The sequence below is a fragment of the Marmota marmota genome, unplaced genomic scaffold (assembly GCF_001458135.2).
Source record: "Marmota marmota marmota unplaced genomic scaffold, marMar, whole genome shotgun sequence".
NCBI lineage: Eukaryota > Metazoa > Chordata > Mammalia > Rodentia > Sciuridae > Marmota > Marmota marmota.
The window spans coordinates 957,461-983,487 of record NW_026000052.1 but is presented as its reverse complement, the minus strand read 5'-3'; the positions used below and the strand labels follow the sequence as shown (position 1 = coordinate 983,487).

General features: G+C 58.8%; 1 protein-coding gene across 4 annotated transcripts; it reads left to right on the top strand.

The window, feature by feature from the left end:
* Positions 1–3,148: 3,148 nt before the first annotated feature.
* On the top strand, positions 3,149–25,866 carry Grin1 (glutamate ionotropic receptor NMDA type subunit 1). 4 transcript variants are annotated; one of them, XM_015505752.2, is made up of 21 exons: positions 3,150–3,752; positions 6,086–6,220; positions 8,906–9,082; positions 11,183–11,245; positions 12,043–12,143; positions 15,983–16,104; positions 16,169–16,343; positions 17,225–17,369; positions 17,467–17,550; positions 19,492–19,633; positions 19,716–19,843; positions 20,094–20,258; positions 20,331–20,449; positions 20,566–20,678; positions 20,749–20,897; positions 21,003–21,160; positions 21,345–21,506; positions 21,750–21,859; positions 21,959–22,104; positions 23,358–23,468; positions 25,717–25,866. In XM_015505752.2, the coding sequence occupies exons 1-21, from the start codon at positions 3,495–3,497 to the stop codon at positions 25,831–25,833; spliced, it is 2,880 nt and encodes a 959-aa protein (XP_015361238.1). In that variant the 5' UTR covers positions 3,150–3,494; the 3' UTR covers positions 25,834–25,866. The 4 variants fall into 4 exon arrangements, with proteins under 4 accessions (XP_015361240.1, XP_015361238.1, XP_015361239.1 ...); XM_015505754.2 differs by lacking the exon at positions 23,358–23,468 and having other exon boundaries at positions 3,149–3,752; XM_015505753.2 differs by lacking the exon at positions 11,183–11,245.
* The last annotated feature ends 161 nt before the right edge of the window (positions 25,867–26,027 follow it).

Below are 26,027 nucleotides of genomic sequence, written 5' to 3'. Positions count from 1 at the left end.
ATAAAATTTCGCAACATTTTTGTTTGTCACCAGAGAATCGTTTAAGCCAGATGTGCTCTCATGTGCCTGTAATCCTGGCTAGTCAGGATACTGAGGCAGGGCCTCTAGAGCCCAGGAGCTTAAGGACAGCCTGGGTAACAGAGAGAGACCAGCTCAAAAAAGAAAAAAGAGCAGGTGCGGTGGTGCACGCCTGTAATCCCAGCCACTTTGAAGGTGGAGGAGGCAGGAGGATTGCAAGTTTGAGGCCAGCCTTAGCAATTAAGTGAGGCCCTGTCTCAAAAAATGAAAAGGGGTAGGGGTGTGTCTCAGTAGAAAGCACCTCTGGGTTCGATCTCATTAAAAAAAAGAAAGAAAAAAGCCATCAAGTGCAGTCCCATTCAAGCAGAGGGAACAGGCTCCACCTTGGAAGGGGTGGTGTGCTGAGAAGGTGCAGATCTGTTGAATACCTGCCTGTCCCCATAGCTCTCTGTCCCTTCATGCTGCTTGTGTTTCCTCAGAGTGAAGCCTGTGTGACATGGTCCAAGGTACCTGGCTTCCCTGCTGCACCCAGTCCCTAGAGCGGTGTCCAGGGTGGAGCAGGTGCCTGGGAAGTGGGATGTTGGGAAGATGTCCTTCCCGAGAGTGGGAGTTGGAGATGTCAGAGAGGAGGGATTCATGGGGGAGGAGGCCAGTACAACAATGTGGACAATGGTGTGGGAGCTGGCATGGGCACGGGGCTGGACGGAAGACCCAGTGGTGTCTCGCTGTTCTCTGGGAGGGCCTTGGGGCTCCCCCAGATCAGGGACAGAGGCCTGGCTTTAGTCAACTTCTTTGTCTGGCAGCCAGGCCTGATGATGACAGCCGCATTTCCCCAGTCCTGATGTGAAGGCAGCTCCCCAGCAGCTAGACTTCAGATGAAGACCTATCCTCTGCCCTTGGCCATGTGGGCAGGGATGTAGAGTCATGGCTCAGTAGGCACTGAGTAGGCATGACCCTGTGCGGGTGGGGCTGTCCCCTCTTCCCATCCTGTCAGATTCCTCCTCTCAAACTGGCTTCCTCTTCACAGAAATGCATACACAGGTGAATCTTGAGCCCTAGTTCTCAGGGATTCACCTCTCAGACTGGACACACAGCAAAGATCCTGATCCAGTTTCCGACCCAGTCAAGAGCCTAGGGAAGAGGCTTGAGAGGCTGAGGCAGGAGGATCGCGAGTTCAAAGCCAGCCTCAGCAAAAGAGAGGTTCTAAGCGATTCAGTGAGACCCTGTCTTTAAATAAACTACAAAACAGGGCTGGAGATGTGGCTCAGTAATTGAGTGACCTTGAGTTCAATCCCCTCTACTCCCCCCCAAAAAATAAACTAAGAAAGAACCCTGATTGGTCCATTTGGGTCATATGACGACCCTTTGGCCAATTAACAGAAGTCAAGGCGAGGCTAAGGAGAGCTGTTCCGTGATTGGGCAGTTGAGGTTGAGGTTGGGGACAGCCAGAGGCATGAGGTGGGGCCAGGCTGGGAGGCCCAGCATCTTCTGTGTCCTCCACCACTGGGGACCTGTCCAAGGAGTTTGGAACAAATACTTGAGGACCTTCTGCAGGAGAGGTGGTGCCTTTGACTCTCCAAAGGAGGGGGAGCCCTGATTTGTAGGGTTTGATGAATCCCCTGGTATAAATGATTCCATGGCTAATTTCACGTTCCCAAGTGTAGCAACTGGCTGACGGATTTCTGAAATATCAGCAATAAGCTCTTCAGTGCCAGTCCGAGCCACCTCCATCCCCCACTGGAGGAGTGGGATGAACAGGTGACCCTTGAAGGATCCCTCCCCCCGACCCCCACCTCCGTTCTGTCCTGGAACTGCCTGAGCCCCGGGCCATCCCCACAGCCTCCAGGCTCTGACCTGCCAGAGGCCACAGACTTCAGAGATGAGCATGACCCTGTGCGGGTGGGGCTGACTCTGGGACCTGAGCACCCCCATGTGTGCTGTTGGGAACAGCAGGGTCCCAAGGCACTAGATGTTCCTTCCATCGTGTTCCTCAGCCCAGGAACAGAGCAGGGTGGGAGCTCGCAGCAGGATGCGTGCACACAACTCCCGGCAGCTATTCCCTTGCATTTGAGAGAGGAGCCAAGAAACGGAGCTTGGCAAATGCCAGGGTCCCCCTGCCTTCCTCTCCTCCAGAGTATGATGACAGTGGGGGGAGGGGGGAGGGGGAGTAGGGAGTGTGACCCTGGAAGGGGATCTAGCTCTCCCCACTGCACTGCTAGGACAGACTTAGATGTGGACACCACCCTGCTTTGTCCCCCTTGGGGGCTTTTGCAGTTGAATGTGCAGAATCCTTGGTTGCTATTGGAAACAGTGATGTCACCAGCAGGGGGCGGAGCTTCATCTGTCCTTTGAGTTTGGGAGGGGGAAGCACACTCCAGGGCTGGATGGGGACAGGGAATTAGGATCATAAGGAACAGAGGGACAAGGGAGGGTCTGGGAAGGGAGTCCTGACACACCAGAAGAGTGGCTGGGGACCCGGTGTGGAGTACATGCAGGGCATGAGCAATGCCTAAACCAAACATGGCATGCTGGAGCCCCTGTAATGCTCCTGTCTTAACTTAGTCCCGACTACTCAGCTCCCTTTGGCCTTGGTGTCTTCATAGCTAGTTGGATCCAAGTCCCAAGACTCTCCTAGAAGGTATGGTTGCATGATGGAGCAGCCACTGTCACCCCTTCTATTCTTAATCCTCTGGAGGGATTTTATGTCACATGGTGAAGCCCATGAGGTCTTTCTCACATTTTTGAATCTTGGGTGGAGGGGAGCCCCAAGGTCCCTCCCCCAGAAGCATGGCTTAGGGCCTTTCCACACCCCGGGTCTCCTTCCTGTAAGAGTTAGGTCCCAAAATATAATGAACTATGGGTGAAGGCTCGTGCACGCACGCACACACACAAACCATCACGACACACACCCAGTCATGCTTACAGACGAGCAAGGGTACAGGTGCACAACGTCACACGGAGTCTTTTAACCTTCCACAGCTTGGCGCCTGCAGGCTCGAGACAGCACAGTCGCTGTCTTTGGACCCCTACACGCGCGCACACACGCGCGGACGCGGGCGCTCCGGTTCACGCGCGCAGCTAGTGCTCTCGCGAACGCAGGCGCACGCTCTGTCGCGGGAGGCGCCCCCTTCGGCTCCGCGTCGGGAAGCGGGGGCGGCGGGAGGGGTAGGACGCGTTGGTCCCGCTCGCAGCTCCGCAGCTGCCGCAGTCGCCGCAGCCTCCGAAGCGTCGGGACCGGGTCTAGCAGTCCTCGCTGAGTCTTCCCCGCGCGCTGCGCTCGGGGCGGCCCTGGGTCCCGCTTCAGCACCGCGGACAGCGCCCGCCGCACAACCGGACGGCGAGCGGGCCCTCAAGTACCCGGCGCCCCCCGCCCGCGGGGCCCAGCGGGAGCCGGACCGCAGGGGCACCCCGCGGGGCATGCACTTAGGGCGCCTTACTCGTGCTGCCCAGAACCAGGCCCGCGGTGGCCGGAGCCCATGAGCACCATGCGCCTGCTGACACTCGCCCTGCTTTTCTCCTGCTCCTTCGCCCGCGCCGCCTGCGACCCCAAGATCGTCAACATCGGTGCGGTGTTGAGCACGCGCAAGCACGAACAGATGTTCCGCGAGGCCGTGAACCAGGCCAACAAGCGGCACGGATCCTGGAAGATCCAGCTCAACGCCACCTCGGTCACCCACAAGCCCAATGCCATCCAGATGGCCCTGTCGGTGTGTGAGGACCTCATCTCCAGCCAGGTGCCTGCCGCCTCCCTCCTTCCCGCTCTCCTACCATCCTCTCACTGGCCGGGTTCATTCCTTTTTCCCAACCCTTCCTTCCCCTTAAGAAAACGCCAGCAAGCCACTAGGCTTCTTCCAGGCGGCTTAGTTTCACTGGGAACCAAACACCAGGGTCTGCTGGCTTCCTCATGTTGGCTCCCAGACTGGTTACCTGCCACCTTGGCAGGTCCCCAGAAGGGCTCTGGGGCTCCCTGTGCAGACTTGTGGCCAATTTGGGTGGTTTGTTTCATGGTGTCAGTGTGGGGCCAGGCCCTCGGGTAGTTGGGCAGAGGTGCGCTGCAGGTGTCTGAACAAGATAGGCCTGGGGCCATCTTTGTTTCTGCTCCTTGATTCTTTCCCTTTCTCCCTTCCCTTTGCCCCTGCCACAGGCCTGAAAGGGGAAGCATCCCAGGTGTGGGAGCAATGTGCTTGCGGGGGTGGGAGTGGGGACTGCGCATGTGAGAGGCGCTGGGCACAGCATGGGAGCTGTCGGCAGCTAGCACTGCGGGGGAGGACGCGGCTCCCCAGATGTTGCTGGAGCCCGCTCCTGGCAGTCGCCTGCAGAATTCCAATGAAGCCTGAGGATCACTGCAATGCAGCCCTTCCTGTGAGAGGCGGGCAGACTGGGCCAAGCACTGTTCACGTGCTCCCAGACAGAAGCACCGACCCATGGACACGCATGCTCACACATACACACACACCACAGGAACACATACTCAGGCACCTACTGGCACACACATGCACATCTGTGGACACTCTGGCATGCCCAGGTGCACAGACAAACATGTGTTTACATACATGGACAAATACAGACATATTAGGCACACAATATGTACATGACATGTGTGCTTACACACCAGAAGTGCAGACATGTTGAGCATGTAAGGTACACATGTCCTGGCATGTGCTCATGAACTCCTCCAGAGGCCCACCAAGCACATGTGCACCCCTGCCCATGCAAACACCCATCTGCTGCTCTGTTGGGCACCTCTGGGTGCTGACTGGAGATGAAGATGGGGGAGGGAGGACCAGTCTGAGAGCCCCATGCAGAGGCCATGACAGAGTGTTTCTGAGAAGCCCCCCCACCGAGAGGTATGGTGGTGCACACCAGTTATCCCTGTGACCCTGGAGGCTGAGGCAAGAGGAGTGTAAGTTCAAGGCCAGCCTCAGCAACTTAATGAGACATTGTCTCAAAAGAAGAAATAAAAAGGGATGGGGACGTAGCTCAGAGGCAGGACACCCTCACCTCAAAAGTCACCCCCATGCTCTAGCCCAGGAGGCCAAGGTCAGGACTGGGTAAAGCACTTGTGGCCAGTGGCTTCTGTCACATGTTCTACCTGGGATGATGATGTGGGTGGGTGCGGTCCGGGGTTCCAGGCAGGGCCCTTTGAGGGGATCCCATCACTCCCTTGAAGCGTACCTTCCTGGGCCTGGGCCTGCTCAGCTGTCATTCATAGAGCATCCAATGGGCCAGGCACTGTTAGCACAGCAGTCCCAGCCCAGTCATGTGGGCAGGTGCATGACACCCTGTCCCCATTCTGAGAAACTGGAGGACCTGTGCTCCAGAGCCCCAGGTAGTTGGGGATAGATATGGTCCCTTAAGATGTGACAGTGACACGGAGCCCTAGCATTCCTTCTGCCACCTAGGGAGGGGCTGAGGAGAGGGGGACATCCGCTCTAGGGGCCAATGACCTTGGATCTGCCCTCAGGGATGAGGTCAGCTTCAGTCAGGAATGGGCTTGTGTCATGCTACCCTATGCCCAGCCCCTGGGGACACTAGCAACAGGGCCCACAGTACTCAGTGGCAGCCCCTGGCTGAACTTCCCCACAGCCCCATATAAACTACAGGGCCACCTGCCTTGCTGGACCCTGAGCTCTAACCACTTCTGACCAGGGGGAGGCTCAGAGGCTGGTGTGGGTGTCCATGTCAGCATGATGCAGGACCAGCTGCTCCCCCCAGGCCACCCAGTGCACCCCATGCTCAGGGCGAGGACATGAGCAGACCCAGGGAAACCTGAGAATAGGCCTCCCCCACCCAGATCTCCTGGCATGCTCAGGGCAGCCCCTTGGGTCCCTCCAGCAGGGCCAGGGCCTGAGGGGCCAGCTGGGCAGGTACTGGAGCTCCCTGCATGTGTCCCTTTGGCACCTGGAGTCTTGCTTGACCAGTCTCTATGGTAGGTTCATATGACCTGCCAATGGTGAAGCCTCTTGGGTATCTGGGGTTATTTGCACATAAATAACACCACCTTCCAGGCCCAGACTCTGTATGCCCCTGGTCCCCATGGAGCTGACCTTCTCTCCTATGTCCACAGGTCTATGCCATCCTAGTTAGCCACCCACCTACTCCCAATGACCACTTCACTCCCACGCCTGTCTCCTACACAGCCGGCTTCTACCGCATCCCCGTCTTGGGGCTGACCACCCGCATGTCCATCTACTCAGACAAGGTAAGCCCAGGTGACTCTCTGGCCCCCATGTTCAGCCCTGCATGGCCCAGGGCCATTGGCTGCTGCCCCACACAGGATGGAACCAAGCACTGGGTCAGGGCAGGGCAGGGTGCTCCACTACCCTGGAGGAGCCTCCAGGCAACACACACACTCACACCTGAACTCAGAGACATCCACGCCTGCACCATACTCTGTCTCCTGTCACCTCCAAACACTGTACTCACTCACCCACTCAACTTGTGCACTGGGGTTTGTGCTCTGGCACCCCCACACACTGTCCACATTCACAAGCACCCCATACACCACAGGCACCTGGTTCTCCCACACACATGCTTGTGCACACAGGTATCCCTGCAGTCTTACGCATAGGCAGGTGGCCTACTGGAGTAAAAGGTGCCAACAGCACCCCCTCTGGGGAAGGAGAAGGCCCCGTGGGCTGGAGAAGGGATGGGCCAGGAGGCTTCCTGGACAGAGAGACTGCAGGGGGCAGTGGGAGAGCTGGGGGGGTGGGCGTCCAGGAGGAAGATCCACCTGGATAGAAGAGGGTTACTCAGGAGGGCTATGGTCACCAGCCTTGTTCACCACAGGGTGTGGGTGGGAAATGGTGTGGGGTGGACAGACCAAGTAGCTCATGGCAGAAGGCTCTGTGCCTTGGGGATGGAGGCACCCCGTCTCAGCATCCTGGAGATTCTTCAGCCACAGGCCAGGGTCAGGTCTCCGTCCAATCTGGTGCAGCCCCAGGAAGGGCAGAGAGGCCTTCCAGCCAGCTTCACAGGGTGCTGCAGCCCAGAGAGGCACAGGGACTGACCAGGCATGCAGACCTGGTCGGCCAGGATTCTGGGAGGTCCCAGCAGCTGGGAGGCTTTAAGGGCACCACAGCCTGCAACTCATCCCCCACAGGCACAGGGCCACCCACAGACACACCAGGGAGGCCACTCACCAGAGTATTGGTGCCCAGTCCAGAGGGCTGGGCTGGTTTCTGTAGCTGGACTTCCAGGCCTTCCTGTCCTCTCCAAATTCCTCCTGCCCAAAGCCCACAGTTCTCAATCAAGTTGCCTTAAGGCAGAGAGCAACCCAGGCATGTCTGAAAGGACCCGGGTGGGTCTGCCTTCAGGAACAATGTCATGGAAACCTGAGCCCCGGTCAGCTTGCCTCCACCTCTCAGGTGAGGGGAAGGGTTCCCTGGGCCAGAGGAGGGTCATCCAGGAGGACCCCAGAGAGAGGGGGCCACACAGAGTCTGGAACAGCCACTCCTCCTGAGCTCTGAAGCCCTGCTCACTGAGGCAAGCAAACTGCTCCTCACCCTGCCCACGACCACGAGAAGCAAGACTCTCATCCTGGAACCCTCTGCCCGCTGCCTCTTTCCCCTCCTTGGCAACAATGCCTCACATGCAGAGAGAGAAATGGCCCCACCCCAAAAGGCAACTGCAGCAATAAGAGGTCAGAAGGGACTCCACAGACAGGGGCAGCCAGACGCCAACCAAGGGTCAACTCCATGGGCCAAAGGTGGGGGCCAAACCTCACCACCACAGCCTGGTCTCGTGGTCCCAACCACAACCAGCCTTGTGCCCAGCACATAAGCCAGCTGAACCCCAATTATAATCTGCCTACACCATGTCACAAAGACAGGAAGCATGCTTGTACTTCAAAGCACTATTGCAGGCCACCACAAAGGAACCATGAACAAGAAACCCAGAGCCTGAGAAGACCATGAGCTCAGCCTGGGCTGCAGGGACACAGAAGGGACAGTGCTCATGCGGACAGGCTCAGAGAGCCCCTGGCAGTTAGCGTACAACAGGTACATCATTGTACAACATAGTGTACAATGGAGTCAGGGCCTCTGGACTTGAAAGAGACATTTGTCCTGAGATTGAAGACTTCCTAATAAATAGTCATTGGAATTTGGCAGACTCCATGTGCAACCCAGTGGGGTCATGTTGATGCTCACATTAGCCAGAAGTTTATGAGCTGAGGTGTCCCTCAAGGGAGCAAGCTTCTGGGGAGGTGATGAGCTTCCCCCAGGAACAATTTCACAGACACCTGATCTGTCAGCCTGCTGCTGGGGACACCAACCTCCACTTCTCAGACCAAATGTGGGGAGGGGGGAGGAGAAATATGAGGACAGTGGAGTAGGGACTGTCCCGTGTCAGAAGGGTCCCCCCAGTGCTGTGAGGGCAGAGTGGGAGATGTGGGGTCCCTGCATCAGAAGGGTCCCCCAGGCTGTGAGGGCAGAGTGGGAGATGTGGGGTCCCTGCATCAGAAGGGTCCCCCAGGCTGTGAAGACAGAGTGGGAGATGTGGGGTCCCTGCATCAGAAGGGTCCCCCAGGCTGTGAGGACAGAGTGGGAGATGTGGGGTCCCTGGGTCAGAAGGGTCCCCCAGGCTGTGAGGGCAGAGTGGGAGATGTGGGGTCCCTGGGTCAGAAGGGTCCCCCAGGCTGTGAGGGCAGAGTGGGAGAAGTGGGGTCCTGGGTCAGGAGGGTCCCCAGCCCTGTGAGGGCAGAGTAGGAGAAATAGGGTCCCCGGGTCAGGAGGATCCTCCAGGCTGTGAGGGCAGAGCGGCAGACGTGGGGTCCCCAGTCAGGCAGGTCCCCAGTCTGAGAGGCAGAAGCTGGCAGATGTGGGGTCCCGAGCCAGGCGGGTCAGGTCCGGGCTGCGATGGCCTCAGCACCCTTTGCCACCAACAGAGCATCCACCTGAGCTTCCTGCGCACCGTGCCGCCCTACTCTCACCAGTCCAGCGTTTGGTTCGAGATGATGCGCGTCTACAGCTGGAACCACATCATCCTGCTGGTCAGCGATGACCACGAGGGCCGGGCTGCGCAGAAGCGCCTCGAGACGCTGCTGGAGGAGCGCGAATCCAAGGTGAGGCCCGGCCGCCGGCGGGGCGCCCCGGGCGCGCAGGAGCAGGCGGGCCGCGCCGTGTCTGTGGCTCGTTGTGAACACCTCTCTCTCCATCCTGCATGCTCAGCACCACCGCGTCTGGCGGCGCCGCCCCGGCCTGTCCTCGGCTCATTTCACTTGCTTTTGCCATTAGTCGAAATCTCCTTCGTGTCAGTCCCTGCCGGGCGAGGGCTGAACCACCTGGAGCTCCGCAAACACCCCTGCCCCGCCCCTCCGCTGGCCCGCAGGCCCCTCGCCCCAGGAAAGTCGGCCAGCCTGCCCTCCCACCCGTCCAGAGTCCCAACCTCTGCCCTGGGGCGGCTCACCAGGGTGGTGGTCACCCTGCCATGTCCCTTCCCAAAGAACCTGTCCCACTTCTTTTAAAAAAAAAAAAACAAAAAACTTTATTTTTTATTTTTTTTTTTAGTTGTAGTTGGACACCATACCTTTATTTTATTTACTTTTTATATGGTGCTGAGAATGGAACCCAGTGCCTCGCTCATGTAGGTGAGCGCTCTACCGGCGAGCCACAACCCCAGCCCCCCTATCCCACTTCTTGCTGGAATCCATTCCATGTCCTTGCCTCTGGAAGCCTCCTCCCACCCACTCACTGCTGCCCTCACCAAAGCCCCACCCACCAACACCTGCCAGCCTACCCCTGCCTGGGGCACTCCCCACCAGGACCACCTCCCCCCACCCAGGGCTGGGCTCTGCATGCCTGTGGGACTAATCAGATCCTGACCCCAGAACACACTGATACCGGAGCCCAGCCCAGCCCAGCCCTCCTTCTGTGAGAGGGCCAGAGAACAGAGCCAGGATTTCTGGGGGTCTAAGTGACCCCCTCTAGCCTTGCCACGCCTGTGGCCAGCCTGAGGAGGATTTGGTTGGGGGTCACCTCCACCCATTCCCAGAACCCTGGGCACTGAGCAGAACCTGTGACTCTGGGGTCAGGAAGGAGGGAGGAGGCCCAGGCTGGGAGTCCCAGGAGCCAGACGGGATGGGGCATGTTCTGTCTGTGAAGTCAGAGCTGGCCTCCCCACACTTAGTGCAACCTGGGCTCCCTAAGGCATCATTGCCCCCAGAGGAACTAGAGGGTTTGGCTGGGGGTGAGGCCAGAGGTAGAGCCAGAGGGTCCTGGGGGTCCTGTCATGGGGGACTGCTAAGTCTGGGAGGGAGGGCTGGCTACAGATTCGGAGGGCCCACCCATGCCCATAGGCATCTCCCCTCCTGGCATGCCCACCCACGGCCACATAGGCTTCTCCATAATCACACTCCTGTGTGCCCAGCCACCTGCCTGCATGTTCACAGGTACACCACAGTTCCCTGGAAAGATCCAGACTCCACCTGCCTCCACACACCTCCAAGTGGTCCGGGAAGGGCATGCTCACTTGGACACACAAGTGTGTCCTCTTCATGTGCACTCTCCCTGGCACACACCAACTCATTCACACACATGTGCTCCGTCAGTCCTGGCCCTCCCCCTTCCCCATCCCCATCGAGGATTCCCATGCAGATGCCCATGGACACACGTCACCCCGAAAGGACACATGCACACATATCCCATATTGCTCACTCTTGGGTGCACATGTGGGCTGTTGGGCGTGGGCACACCAGTTAGTGAAAAGAGAACACCTCAGCCTTCAGGGGCAGAAGGGAGGACAATGGGGGGGAGTGGGAGGGACATGGGGCAGTGCCCCAGGGGCTGCTCTTCCCTACTCAGGGTGGGTACTGCTGGGGCCACACAGCAGGTGCATGGCAGGGGTGGGGGCGGCAGGCGGGACCCAAAGAGTGGATGCGGACAGGGCCTCCCTTCCTCCTGAGAGTAACCGTTCCAAGAGCACAGCTCCGTGGTAGGGAGCCTCTGTGGCAGGAGCCTCTGTGGCCCCCGCCCCCGTGCCCCTCCGTCCCCAGTTCCAGCCCGGCCCCAGCCCCGTCCCGGGCCTCGGTGTTTGCGAGCTCCAGGTACGTGCCCGTCTGCAGACGTGCCGAGGAGGTGGTGTGATTGCTTTAGCGCCGTCATTTTCAACCGTTTATAATCTTCTTCTGTGTCTGCATATTTTCTCTGTGCACATTATTCATCAGAGTAAAAAAAGGAACTATGAAAACCTCGACCAACTGTCCTATGACAACAAGCGCGGACCCAAGGTATATATGCATGGACGTGCACGCCACCCACCGACTAGCCAGCCCCGGCCTGCGGCTCCTGGCCACTAGGGCCGCTGTCTGGCCCCGCTGTGCCGAGCCGCAGGCCTGAGCAGTGAGGACAGCCAGGTCGTGAGGCAGCAGCAGGCAGGCAGGAGAGGGCAGGCGTGGGCAGCGTGGGTGCCCACGGCCCACCGCTGTGACCCTGGCCTGCATCCTCGAGGCAGACACGGCCGCAGGAGGAGCTGCTCTCTGGGAAGTGCATGCGAATCTCCAGGACCCCCAGGGTTTCCTCGAGGAACCCTGGGAGGGAGCCCACCCACCTGGCCTCTGCTGGGTTCCGGCTGCTCCTGCAGGGGCCTAAGGAATGAGGCCTGAGCTGAGAGGATCTCCCGCGGTTTTGGAAAAGTCGGCCCCATCTCCATTCCCGGGTGCATTCCAGAACTCTTTTTATTTCCTGTCCGCTGCACGTCTCTTCCTGAATCTTGGTCCACTTCAGCTTGCATGCTCAGTGCAAAAGTGAGGACAAGAGTGAGGTGCAGAGAGACAGCTAGAGGAGGCAGAAGGAGAGCAAGGAGTGAGTGCAGGACGGTGAGCAGGCTGGAGAACGGACAGGAGGAGCGGCCAGGCCTGACCCCGAAGGAGGAAGGCAGGTGGACAGCACAGGTGGCAGACGCAGGCCACGGCAGCTCTAGCTCAGCTGCCTTGGGGTTCCTAGTGGCTTCGGCCCCCCCCTCTCGCCACTGAGGTGGCATGTCCCCTACCCCAGCTGCCTGCTGACACTCCTGCTCACATCGCAGGCAGAAAAGGTGCTGCAGTTCGACCCTGGGACCAAGAATGTGACAGCCCTGCTGCTGGAGGCTCGAGAGCTGGAGGCCCGGGTCATCATCCTCTCTGCCAGGTGAGGCTGGACTGCGCCCTCCCACATCACTCAGGGCTCTGCTGGGCCGGAGCCCACCCTCAGCCAGGGCTGGGCACCCACGGGCAAAGTGAGCTTCGGCCTCCAAAACACCTTCATAGAGGAAAACCCCTTCTCACCTCCCACACCTGGTGAGCTGGCCACTTCCATCTGCCCATCCCCCCCGGCCCTCTCCCCTCCATAGCCACATGTGCCTGCTGTCTCTGAACTGAACTTGAGGTGAGGGATGAAGACTCTGCCCTTAGGAATCCCAAGACTCATGGAGGACACACATGCAAACACCTTGAGTGACATGCAGGTGGGCAGGTGAGCCCAGGTGGCAAGGCCCACACAGGGAGAGGGCCGCCTCTGCCAACTGAAGGATCAGAGCAGCTAAGACGAGAAACCAGGTAGGGAACTGTGAAAAACCGGCTGCACCTAGACAGGCCAGCCCCACACAGTGCCTCTGGAACAGTCCCTCAGGGGACTCGCCCTAGTTGCAGATGACTAGGTTCTCCTGGGAAGGCAAAGAATAGGTCACAGGGGGCTACGGCTGGGGCTCTGCAGTGGAGCGCTCACCTACCTAGTACACGTGTGGCCCTGGGTTCCATCCTCAGCACCACATACAAATAAATAAGTAAAAGTATTGCATCCAACTACAACTAAAAAATAAATCTTTAATAATAATAATAATAAAAAGAATAGGTCACCAGGGACAGGAAAGGAAGCCTGGGAAGGATGGCAGTCCTGTCATGCACAGCAGGGGCCCTGGTGGACCCACTCCGCTATCCACCCCAACCTGAAAGCTCTGCTGGGAGTGGAGAAAAACAGCAGGTCCTCAGGCCCAGAGGAACGCACCCAACCTGCCGTCCTATGGCAGGGAAGGGCCAGCAACACCCAGTCACAGGACAAGGGTGTGTTTGCACATTTGGTCAACAAAATCTCTGGCACGATGCCCGCAGCACTCCACCCACTATCCACAGACAGGTGGGGCCAACTAGGGCTCCTCAGGCCATAAGGTAGGACTGACCCCTCCCCAGACGGCAGGACTGGGGCCAGGGGTCCTACTCCCAGCGAGAAGGCAGAAGCTGGGGCTCATACTGCCCCTGGCCTCTCCTGCTTCTGTAGAGCTGTGGCAGACAACAGTGACTCCCCACTGCACTCTGGATTTTACAGTGGCAAACCTAGACCTCGGAGTCAGGGTCACTTGCCTTTGCCTTGAATGCAACTATGGGCACCTATGGCAGGCTAGGGTTTCCTGAGAAAGGATGAAAGTTGGGCCCAGGCAAGGGGGCAGAGCTGCAGAAACCCCTCTGAAGGAAAGTCCCATCCAGGGAAAAACCCTTCCCCCCCCCCAAGCTTTGCCCAACCCAGGGAAGCCCTGCCTGGCCCTCCTTCTTCTTTTCCCTCAGTACTGGGGATTGAATCCAGGGGCTGAATTAACACCACTGAGCTACATCCCCAGCCTTTTAATTTTTTTTTTATTATTATTTATTTTGAGACAGGGTCTGGCTAAGTAGCCCAGACTAGCCTTGGACTCGTGATCCTCCTGTGTCGACCTCCCCAGTACCTGAGATGACAGGCCTATGCTATGTCCTGCTCAGACCCTCCTATTTTCTGATCCATTTGTTCTTCTTTTCCTCATTGCAGGATTCAAGGGAGATTTGGTGGGTGTGATGGAACAGAAGGCTGGGTGGGCATGCCTGTGACCCCAGAGCTCAGGGGCCAAGGCCGGAGACCACAAGCTCCAGGCCAGCCTGAGCTAATTAGCAAGAACCAGTCTCAAAATAAAACAGAAAGGACTGAGATGAAGCTCAGTGGTAGAGTGTCCCCTGAGTTCAATCCTCTAGTTAGTGGACAGATTAGAGCAAGCTCAACTACCTGATCCATACCTTGTAACTGGGGTGACCAACAGGACCCAGACCAGAGAACCACATGTAACACTGATCCACGGAACCTCTTCATCTAGGTCACAGCAGAGGAATGGACACTTTCTCTGGGTTTTCTCTCTGGTAAATGGTCCCTGGTACCACCACTGCAGCCACAGGGAATTCCCTGTCTTGGGACACAGGCTGAGAGGCGCCTGTTGACAGATCCCAAGGTAAAAAACACTATGTTTTGTTAGACATAGCTCTAAGAGAAAGGCCAGACTAGGGAGGAGAACACTGTCATGCTAGACACACACACACCGCACACACACACACACACGACCTTGTGCAAGCTGCACACTCACACACAGACAATGCCCCTCACACACACACCTGCATGTCATACACATCCATACACCTGCACATACAAGTGCCTACCCCTCACCACACATGCACATGTGTGTACACATGTGCACATGCACCACACACATACCCCCACATGCCCCACATCACACATGCACACATGGACAGGCATGTGTACCACTACACACACCACACACACTTATACACAGGCACCCACAGAATCGCATGCCTACATCCATATGTACACCACACATACGCTCGCACACATACTCGTGCATGTGTGTGCACACCATGTTCACACCAGGCACTGCATACACACCATGCTCTACACCTGTGCATACACAGCACACCTATCACCCACACACACACACCTACGGCCTTCTTATAGAACCCAGGCAAGGCCCCTGGCCTGTCAGGGATGGCAAGGACCCTTCCGCTCACACTCTGGGCTCCTTGGGACAGAAAAGTCAAAGTCCCACAGCAGAGGATCATTGACCCACCCAGCAGCACCAAGCTCAGGAACACAGGAAGGCAGGGCCCAGGCAGCAGCAAGCACAGGCATTCTTGACCCTGGCACCATTGTGTGTGTGTGTGGTGCTGGGGTGGAACCCCGGATTTTGGGCATGCTAGGAAGGTGCTCTTCCGCTGAGTTGCAACCCAGCCACCAGTCACACTTTGGCTCCTCCTTCATGAGTGTTGTTGAGAGCAATACAGTATTGAGACCCCATTTGTGCCAGTCTTAAATTCTCATTAGTTTTCTGTAGGATGTAGAGAAATCACTTCCCAAACTTTTCACTCTCATCAGCACTTTCCTGAAATTCCCCTACTGGAGTTAGCTGTTTCATAAGGTAGTCTGACGAGATTTTGATGGATTGATAAGGCTTATCACTCTCCAAGTGGCACATCACAGGTCTGGATCTTCCCCAGCCTGCATGGTGCTGGGCTCCTCTGATCTGTGTGCTGGCTGCCCCGCTTCCTGCCACATGTTCTTGCCTGGATCTCTGTGAGGTGCTGCTTGCAACATCAACCCAGAGCTGCCATTTAGAGCAAAGACTGAGGGCCTGTGTTTCTTTGTTAGCTTCCCTGGGGGCTGGTTCCTACCAGCATTCAACTCAGGGAACCCCAGTCCTCTCACTTGCACATTTGAACCGGAAGAATCCGAGGAGGGGTTTGGCTTGTCCAGAAGGTCACAGGTCATGAGATCTGGGGTGGACAGTCCAGGCACAGACCTCACTCTCCCATTTACTGCCACTTGAATCTCTCAGCATCCTCCTGACAGAGGGGGTGTGAACGCCTGTCCAGTAGAGGTGTGGTGAAAAGGAGGCCTACAAAGGTCTCAGAGAGCCTGCGGAGCAGGCATGCACAGTGATCCCTCACCACCTGGGCCACCCAGCCCAGGGCCAGGACCCTGCCAGTCCTGTAAGCAGGTGTCTAATCCCATCCCTGCCCCAAAGGTAGGTTGCCAGTGACCGGCCTGGGAGGCTCCTGCACAGGGGTCTCCCAGCCTGGCTCTGGGTGGGGCAGGCCCAGGCTCTGAGATGCAGAACCCAAGCAGAGAGGTTTGGGTGAGAGGGCCAGAGTCCTGGCCCGTCAGCCCCGTCTGCCCCACAGTGAGGACGACGCTGCCACAGTCTACCGCGCGGCTGCGATGCTGAACATGACGGGCTCGGGGTACGTGTGGCTGGTGGGGGAGCGCGAGATCTCAGGGAATGCCCTGCGCTATGCGCCCGACGGTGAGTGCCTGGCCTCTGGGGCGGGGCAGCGGCCCCCGCAGGCTCTAAGCCCGCCCTCCCGCAGGCATCATCGGGCTGCAGCTCATCAATGGCAAGAACGAGTCAGCCCACATCAGTGACGCGGTGGGCGTGGTGGCCCAGGCGGTGCACGAGCTGCTGGAGAAGGAGAACATCACCGACCCACCGCGGGGCTGCGTGGGCAACACCAACATCTGGAAGACCGGGCCGCTCTTCAAGAGGTGGGCGGAGCAGCGGCCCACTCCTCAGGGGAGGCCGGGGTCCATTGCTGTCCCCACCTTCCCACAACACCGTCTTCACTGCCATGGCTACTGCCCTCCTGCCCAACTAGGCCACCCGTAGCTGGGCTGTCTCTGGAGTTGTGATTGTCTCCGTGGCTCGGCCCTTCCTGTCCTAGGGCAGCCCACCCGGAGACTCCCTGGGGCCTCCCACAGTGGCTGGTAGCCCTTGGGAAGCAGCTCTTGCTACAAGTGGGGACTGGGAGTTTCTAGGGACCCAGGAGGTCAGAAAGGAACCCAAGGACACAGAGAGCCAGAGACCCAAGGGAGTGACTGCACACCAGGCGAGGCGCACACACACACAAGTCCCCACACAGGCACAGACTCTTCACATGACACGTGTGTCACAAGTACGCGCATGGGTGTGCACCCCACATGGGGACCACATGTGCGCACAGATTCAACCATTCACTTGTATGTCCCAATAAGTACAACACACGGGCACACACACAGATGGAACTGACTGCCTGGTGGTCAGAGCTGATGCCAGGCTCTGTCGGCCTCCCCACCTTGCTGGCAAATGGGCCTGGTGTCCTGGGCTTCTGCCTCCTCTGTAAACCCAGGATGGCTGCTATGAGGACCAAATGTCCCAACCCACAAAAAGCCCACGCAGGGTCTGGCATCTAGGAGCCACTCAGCTGTCACTAGCTGTGCTGTCCATCTGGTGAGGGCAGACACATGATGTCCATTATTCAGCATGAGGGTCTGCGCTCTGCTGATCTTTCCTTTCATGGGACTGGGGCAGAAGGAGTGGCTTGGGCAGCTCAGGAGGCCAGGGAGAAAGAGTACTGCTGTTAGGTCTGAACCATGCTGCCTTTTCCCAGGGTGCTGATGTCTTCCAAGTATGCAGACGGAGTGACTGGCCGTGTAGAGTTCAACGAGGACGGGGACCGGAAGTTTGCCAACTACAGCATCATGAATCTGCAGAACCGCAAGCTGGTGCAAGTGGGCATCTACAATGGCACCCACGTAGGTGGGGGTCATGAGGGGGTGGGGGCTGGGGCCTTAGGGTCCTGGGGCCAAGACCCCTGCGTGGCCACCCTCCATCTCATACTCCCACCCCCAGGTCATCCCTAATGACAGGAAGATCATCTGGCCAGGTGGAGAGACTGAGAAGCCTCGAGGGTACCAGATGTCTACCAGACTAAAGGTGGGGCCCTGCCAACCTGCCCCAGCATCCCCACCCAGGATATCCCATCCAACCCCCTCAGGCCTGGAAAAAAGGGCAGTAAGGTCAGCTAAAGGAAGTGGACATGGGGCCCGCCCACTCCTGGCTGCCTCTCCACATGCCTGGCACAACAGGAGGCAAAGAACAGGCCAAGGGAGGAGAGGAAGCCCCCATTCAACAGGCTCTCTCCTGACCCATCCTGACCCAGTCCCAGTTAAGCCTGGGGAACAACTGATGGGGACAGAGGGACAACTGGGTGGTCACTCTATGCTCAACGCAGACCTTGGCTCAGTGCTCACCGACCTAGTCCTGTCTGGCTCTTCACACGGCCTCCCTGTGCTCCAGCTGGCTTCTCCCCCCTGGCTCTGGGAGCACCCTCCTCTGGCTGACTTTCTCCCTCAGAGCATTGTTTCCTTTGGCCTGTCTGTAGGCCCCTTTGGGCTCTCCCATGGCTCCTCTCTCCTCCCAGATGCTGTTCCATCCCTATGCTGAGCCACACCAGCTCCTCTGGTGCCATAGGCCACCAGAGACAGAAACTTGAGTGCAATGTGCACAACTAATCTTCTCCTAGTGTCCCCAGGTTGTCAAATGTCTCTTAGTACTGTCTGATCTCTGTGCCCACCTCTGCAGCCTGGAGATAGCCCCATGACCTCACTCTGGACCCCTTTGCTATGACAGAGTGGGATGCACCACTGTGGCATCTTCCTGCAGCCCAGGCACTCAGCACTGCAAAGTCCAAAATATCACTCAAAACACTGAAGGTAGCAGCTGCAGTGGACCATGCCTATGATCCCAGGCACTAGGGAGGCTGAGACAGGAGGATCACAAGTTTGAGGCCAGCCTGGGCAACTCAGCAGGATCCTGTCTCAAAATGAAACATAAAAGGGACTGTGGATGTAGTTCAGTGGCAGAACATCCCCGAATTCAATCCCAAGCTCAGCACAAAAAAAAAAAAAAAAATTGTCAACTGTCAGAAGGCTGCATCTAGGCTGTGAAGTGCAGTGGGTATCTACAACTTTGTTTCCCGCCTCACTAAAAGTATTAACATTTATTACTTATATAACAAAAAAAATGAAAAAAAACTTAAAAAGTAAATAAGTGTATGTCAAGCCCACACTTCAAAGGCTCACAATTCTCCCCTGCCAGGGAGAAAATCTAACCATGCCGGCTATGGAGGTAAGGCTGGGCCCTCCCACCTCCCCCAGCTTCCCCCGACAAGACCTCAGCTGAGGGTACCGCTCCCACCCAACACCATGTATCCCACCCTTGCCATCCAGTCCTGCCTGATCCACCTGCCCCTCTGCCCACTTTGCAGGCTCAACTGCAAAATCACCTCCCCCCAGAGTCCTGGTCAGCCAACCCCCCACCTGTATCTATCCCCCCATCCCTAGAGTGAGGGCCCTGAAGGACAGGGAGGCGAGAACAAAGCTGAGACCTGGTTGATAAGGACCTGGCAGAACACAGCAGCATCAGAGAGAGGCAGGGGTAGAAGACGGGGGTCAGCCCGAGGGCTGTGGGCCTCAGGCTGTGGGCCTCCAGCGGCAGCGACCAGGAGAGGCAGGGGACAGCTTAAGGAGAGAGAGTCAGGCCCTGCGGGTCTCTTCACGTCTTCGTGGCACAGTGAGGGTGGGGTGGGCTCAGAGGAACGGGAAATGTCTCCTTCCTGAGAGGCCAGGAAAGGTACCCAGTACCTGGGGAAAGGGAAGGGTGATGAGGAGATGCTCACAACGTCAGGCAGGAGGTCCGGGAGTCTGAGCCCGGTGTGGCTGGGTGGCAAACCTCGTGGGAAGGCTCCAGGCAGGGCCCGCCCCCGGTGATGGTAGACGGGGATTCGGAGCGGTGCCTGGGGGGCTGTGCGCTGAGAGGGCAATGCCAGGTGGCACAGAGGGCCGGTGGTCCAGGCCGGGCCTTGTCTTCCCCCAGATCGTGACCATCCACCAGGAGCCCTTCGTGTATGTGAAGCCTACACTGAGCGATGGGACGTGCAAGGAGGAGTTCACAGTCAACGGAGACCCAGTCAAGAAGGTGATCTGCACTGGGCCCAACGATACGTCTCCAGGCAGCCGTGAGTGCTGGGCTCGGTGGGGGAGGGGCAGGACTCGGGACAGCAACCGGGAGCCTGCGGTGACCACCCCTCAAACCCCCAGCACGTCACACGGTGCCTCAGTGCTGCTACGGCTTCTGCATTGACCTGCTCATTAAACTGGCACGGACCATGAACTTCACCTATGAGGTGCACCTGGTGGCAGACGGCAAGTTCGGCACACAGGAACGGGTATGGCGTACCGCGTGGGCAGTGGGGGCGGAGCCTGAAGCGGGATTGGGCGGAGCCTTAACGGGCGTGGCCTTAGGCGGGGGTGGGACCTGGAGTGGGAGGGGCCGCAAGCTGGGGCTCATCTGGAACAGAAGCACCCTCCCGCCCCCGTCTCCCCCCACTCCCATCCCCTGTGATGTGCTCGGCCCATCCAGGGTCGGGGCGCGTGTCGCAGAAGCTGTGCCAACCACATCGGCTCTGTCTCCCACAGGTGAACAACAGCAACAAGAAGGAGTGGAATGGGATGATGGGCGAGCTGCTTAGTGGGCAGGCGGACATGATTGTGGCACCGCTGACCATCAACAATGAGCGTGCACAATACATCGAGTTTTCCAAGCCCTTCAAGTACCAGGGCCTGACCATTCTGGTCAAAAAGGTGGGCAGGGGCTGGGTGGTGGTGGAAGGGCACTGGAAGTCCAGGCAGCACTGACCACCTGTCCACCTGCAGGAGATACCCCGTAGCACGCTGGACTCGTTCATGCAGCCCTTTCAGAGCACACTGTGGCTACTGGTGGGGCTGTCAGTGCACGTGGTAGCTGTGATGCTCTATCTGCTGGACCGCTTCAGGTGAGAGCAACACGATGGGCCTGGACATCCCCATCTTTGGGGCAGACTGAACTGGACAGGGGAGGGGCAGGGCTGCCTCTCCGCCTTCTCTCCCGCCTGCCCTTTGTGCCCTGCAGCCCTTTTGGCCGGTTCAAGGTGAACAGCGAGGAGGAGGAGGAGGATGCTCTAACCCTGTCTTCTGCCATGTGGTTCTCCTGGGGCGTGCTGCTCAACTCCGGCATCGGGGAAGGTGAGGTTGTGCGTGGTCCCTGTCTGCTCCATCCCTGCCTCCAGGAGCTGACCCAAACCTCTACCCCCAGGTGCCCCCAGAAGTTTCTCCGCACGCATCCTGGGCATGGTGTGGGCTGGCTTTGCCATGATCATTGTGGCCTCCTACACTGCCAACCTGGCGGCTTTCCTGGTCCTGGACCGGCCGGAGGAGCGTATCACAGGCATCAACGACCCTCGGGTGAGGCCCAGTCAGGCTGGGGAGAGCCATGGGAGGCTGAAGGGGAGGGATTCTGCCTCGGGTGGGGTCTGGGGAGCAGCCATGAGCCCACCCTCTGCCGTGTAGCTCAGGAACCCCTCGGACAAGTTCATCTATGCTACTGTGAAGCAGAGCTCGGTGGACATCTACTTCCGGCGGCAGGTGGAGCTGAGCACCATGTATCGGCACATGGAGAAACATAACTATGAGAGTGCAGCCGAGGCCATCCAGGCCGTGCGGGACAAGTGAGCGGCCTGATGGGGAGGCCACCCTGGCGGGACAGGGCAGTGAGGGGAGAGGCAAAGGGGGTGTCCACTCATAGAGTTAAAATGATCAAGGAGAGTGTCCAGTTAAGCTAAGGCGAGGGGTGCAAGCAGGGCAGGGGGAGCACACTCGTGGGGACTCCAGTGACCCTGCTTCTGCCAACAGCAAACTCCATGCCTTCATCTGGGACTCAGCGGTGCTGGAGTTCGAGGCTTCGCAGAAGTGTGATCTGGTGACCACTGGCGAGCTGTTCTTCCGCTCTGGCTTCGGCATCGGCATGCGCAAGGACAGCCCCTGGAAGCAGAATGTCTCCCTGTCCATTCTCAAGTAAGTTTGCCCTTGCACCTGAGGCTTATCTCCCTTCTGGATCAGGAGCTTCCCCCACCAGAGTAGGACCCCCTCCCCAGTGCCCAGTCGCTGGGAGGCAGCTCACTGGCCCTGCTGACCCGGGGCCAGGAACTGCTACACCACACCCCATCCACCACAGTCCTGGACCAATCCCAGCCGCCTGCTCCCAGGACGCATCCCCAACCCACCCCCTCCCCGGCTCACGACCTGCTGGTATGCCAGGTCCCATGAGAATGGCTTCATGGAAGACCTGGACAAGACTTGGGTTCGGTACCAGGAATGCGACTCGCGCAGCAATGCCCCTGCGACACTCACTTTTGAGAACATGGCAGGTGGGCACTTCATTCCCCTCCAGGGCCGCTCCAACACTGGGGAAGGCCATGGGATGTGGCCTCTCCACCAGCAACTGAGGCTCGGATTCCTGCTCACAGGGGTCTTCATGCTGGTGGCTGGAGGCATCGTGGCTGGGATCTTCCTGATTTTCATTGAGATCGCCTACAAACGGCACAAGGATGCCCGAAGAAAGCAGATGCAGCTGGCCTTCGCTGCAGTGAACGTGTGGAGGAAGAACCTGCAGGTAGGGCGGCCACCCTCCGAGGCCTGGCGTCCAGGGCTCGGCCTGGCCACGGCCCTCCTCCATCCCTGCAGGCTGTGGCACTGGCTCTGGCTCCAGTGGGCAGGACTGGAGCTAGGAGCCATGGCCAGGGGCAGTGGTGAGTGCTCCCAGGGCACAGGGGCAGCACTGGCAGGGGCTGCCTGCAGGTGGCCACATACTGCCAAGCTGGCTGAGGGAGGCCATGCACCCTACTCCAAGCCTCTGCCTGACCCCTCTGTCTCCAGTCGCCTGCCAGCACCCATTCCCTAGGAAGGCAAGCAGGCAGGGTAAGACGGGCCACCTGTGTTAGCGCGTGAGTTCCAGGTGCATTGGGCCTCCGGCGCCCAAGCCCCCTCCACACACTTAAGGGACCCCCTTTCCTGCTGTGTCCTTCTGCTCCGTGACTGCAACCTGAATGGGGCTGGTCCACTCCTGCCTGGTGTCCCAGGCTGAATTCAGGGGACCTGCTGACAATAGGGGCAAGGCTGCATGTGGGACGGCCCACCACGGCCCACCTGAGACGGGGCTTGGGACTGGGTGGGCAAGGGGTCCGTGTAGGTCCGAGCCTGGTGGCCCTGGCTGCTACACTCACTCATCTCTTCTCTTTCTCTGGGTGCCTTCTGGAGCTGTCCTGGGGTGACGCTGGCATTGAGGGCTGTGGGTGGGGCTGCTGGAGCCCCACACCTCTCATCTATCCCATTCTTGCTCTTGGCCCCACAGGTCCCCTGGGGACCTAGCCACTGCTCTTGCTGGCAGGCACAGGGCCATGCTGGCCATCAGACACAAGGCCAACATCCTGGGAGCTGCCTCTGTCTATCACTCCATCTCGACACCTGCCTTGGGCACTTGGCCCCTTCCTCAATCTTGATGTGTGCCCCTTGGGGTCTGCAGCTTCTGCACAGAAGGGCTGGTGTGGCCTGAGCAGCTCCTCTAGTCCTCAGGACGCCTGTAAGCCAGGGCCGCCCGGGACCCAGGGAGCCAGGCGGACCGCCCAGGAAGAAAGCCAGCTGGGACCCTCAAGCCCAGCCCCATACAAGCAAGTTCTGGCCCGAGACCTCGGGCAGGAGAAGAGGCCACCCTCGAAAGTCCATCCATTGTTTGTCCAGCACAGAGAGGCAGGCAGGAGTGAGGGCCCAAGTGGCCAGCCAGGCCGGGCAGCGGCCCCCGAGGAGCAGGCGAGGGCAGGTGTGGCCACCACCCTTAGCCATCTAATCACTTATACATATTCATTTTAGGATAGAAAGAGTGGTAGAGCAGAGCCTGACCCTAAAAAGAAAGCCACATTTAGGGCTATCACCTCCACCCTGGCATCCAGCTTCAAGAGACGTAGGTCCTCCAAAGACACGGTAAGGGGGAGAGCACCCCAGTCCCACGTCGCCAACTCCTCCCTCGCCCCATGTCTGTCTCCCTCTCCTTCACCATCCCACCCTTGCTCCCACCGCCAGCCCCGGGCCGTCTGTGCCTCTGCCCCCGTCAGCCCCACACCCCAAGTCAAGTCAGCCCTCTGCCCCCACGCGGGCACTGTCCTTTGGGGCTCCTCAAGCCTCTCCCCACCCTCGCTGTCCTCAGCTTTCCCCCTGTGTCTCCACGTTAGTCTGCCCACCCCTCTGCCCATGCCATGACCCACACACCATCCTGAAGCCGTCTCATGTTGTTGGTCAGTCAGTCAGCCTCACCACCCCGGCTGCGCCCAGCCGAGAGCTCAGAACATCATGTCCCAGGTTTCCCTGCCAGGAGGCCACACCACTTCTTTGTGACATCCCTGTTTCTATCGCCTCCCTCAGAGGGCCCTGCCACCCTCACTCCTGCCCTGCAGGGCTCTGGAGGGGGTGGCTGTGATGTCCCCAGACACCTGTCTCACCTGTCTCACCAGAGCCATGCCTGTCGCACCCTCCATGTGGTCTCTGTGTGGGCCGGGGCTGGGGGCCGGGCCTGGGCCAAGCTGGGTGGATGGCTGGGGGCCGGTGTTGGAACTGGCCCCGGCTCAGGGGACTGTCAGGTGGGGAATGGGGCGGGACCAGAGGGTGGCTCGGCCCTGAGCTGAACAGGACACTGCTGGTGAGGCCGCAGCCCCCAGAGGGTCTGAGAGCAGGTAGGGGTAGCCCCACAGCCCTGACCTACAGAGCCCAGGATGATACTGAGGTTCCCAGATGGAGACTCCGGAAGGGGATGCTGATAGGCACCTCTGTTCTGACCCCCAGGAATCTCACAGGGCCACTGTCAGAACCAGGCCTTCTGCCTTTTAAACCAAAACTCCTGTCTCCTGCCTTGGGCAGCTTGTCATTGCACTGGAAATGCACTCAGAAAGAAAAAGGGCCACAGCCAGGTGTGGTGGAGCACACCTGTAATCCGGGTGACTCGGGAATCTGAAGCAGGAGGATCACAAGTTTGAGGCCAACCTCAACAATTTATGGAGGCCCTAGGCAACTTAGTTTAATAAAAAAAAAAAATCAAAGTACAAGGGCTGGGGATGTAGCTCAGCAGTAAAGCACCTCTGGGTTCAAATTGCAGTACAAAGAAAAGAAAAAGGTCCCCAAAGGGACCCTGCCTTACTAGAGGTACCCTGTCCCAGGGAGCCCAGAGGGTCAGCATTGCCCTGCAGCCCAGGGGCCAATTTGACCTCCAGTTCACAGGAAGGCCCTCTTACCCATGGGCAGCATCACCCAAAGGGGTTTTATACCCTGGAGAGGAATTGGGATTTTCAGCTCCTACCCTTATACAGAAAGTGGGGCAGACCTCCAGGACACAGATAGGACTTGGCCCAGAGCAGCCCAAGTCCCAGGGCGAAGTCACCAGGATGCCCCAAGAAGGCCTGTGACGACTGGCTGCTCAGTTCCCTGAGGCAGGGGCTGGGCACAGAGAGGACGCATGCATAGTGAGGGTCCCAGGGCTGTGAGCAGCTGGAGGTTCCAGCCACTGGTGGAAGCACAGCCCTCAGGGCTGCCTAGGCCAGGGAATGGGGGCAGGACCTATGCTTTAAGGTCTGAGCCAGGGTCCCCACTAGAGGGTGCTGTGAAGTGGGAGGGAGAGGACTATGGGTAGGGGTAATCAGGGAGCAGGATGTCTGCTTGCAGACAGGAGAAACAGCACTTCTTGGGCAAGATGGCCAAAGGGGGGGGACACAGAAGTCATGCAGGTGATGGGCCACTTTCAGAGGGTGGCACCGAGTCCCAGCGCCAACGCCTGGAGCTGGCCCAAATACAGCTCAAAGCCCTGCATGGTACCTTTCTGGGGACATACTCCTAGTGGAATCCTTGCCTGATCCTGGGCACCAGGGACCGCCCTCTGGGGCCAGCCCTGGTGCCAGGTGGCATCTGGGGCTGGTCCCCTCCTGCAGTGTTGACTAAGGGGCACTGCCCACTGGGATCTGGGCGGGGTCGGGCAGCCCAGCTCCCACCCTGTCTCTGGAGCTGGGCGCCTGTTCAGAGGGAGGCCTGGGTGGGGGCTCCTGTGGGTGGGTGGGGTCGGTCCAGCTGCTGAGATCCTCTGCCCCTGTCCTGTGGCCGTCCGGGCCAGAGTGGCACTGGGCGCTCAGGGCTGGGATCCCTGGCGGCCAGGGGCCGGCGGGTATTGATTGTTGGTTCTTATTTATAGAGCACCGGGGGTGGACGCGGCGCTTTGCAAAACCAAAAAGACACAGTGCTGCCGCGACGCGCTATTGAGAGGGAGGAGGGCCAGCTGCAGCTGTGTTCCCGTCATAGGGAGAGCTGAGACGCCCCGCCCGCCCTCCTCTGCCCCTCCCCCGCAGACAGACAGACGCGGGACAGCGGCCGGCCACGCAGAGCCCCGGAACACGACGGGGTCGGGGGAGGAGCACCCCCCAGCCTCCCCCCAGGCCNAAATGGCAGAAAACTTGGCTAAACTGTTCTGCTCTGTGATGATAAGTTGGTACACGCCTGAGACTC

Coding starts and splice junctions, on each gene's coding strand:
- Grin1 (XM_015505752.2), top strand. CDS start 3,495: ATGAGCACCATGCGCCTGCTGACACTCGCCCTGCTTTTCTCCTGCTCC. Junction 19,634..19,715: donor CGATACGTCTCCAGGCAGCC/GTGAGTGCTGGG, acceptor TCAAACCCCCAG/CACGTCACACGGTGCCTCAG. Junction 20,450..20,565: donor TATCTGCTGGACCGCTTCAG/GTGAGAGCAACA, acceptor TGTGCCCTGCAG/CCCTTTTGGCCGGTTCAAGG.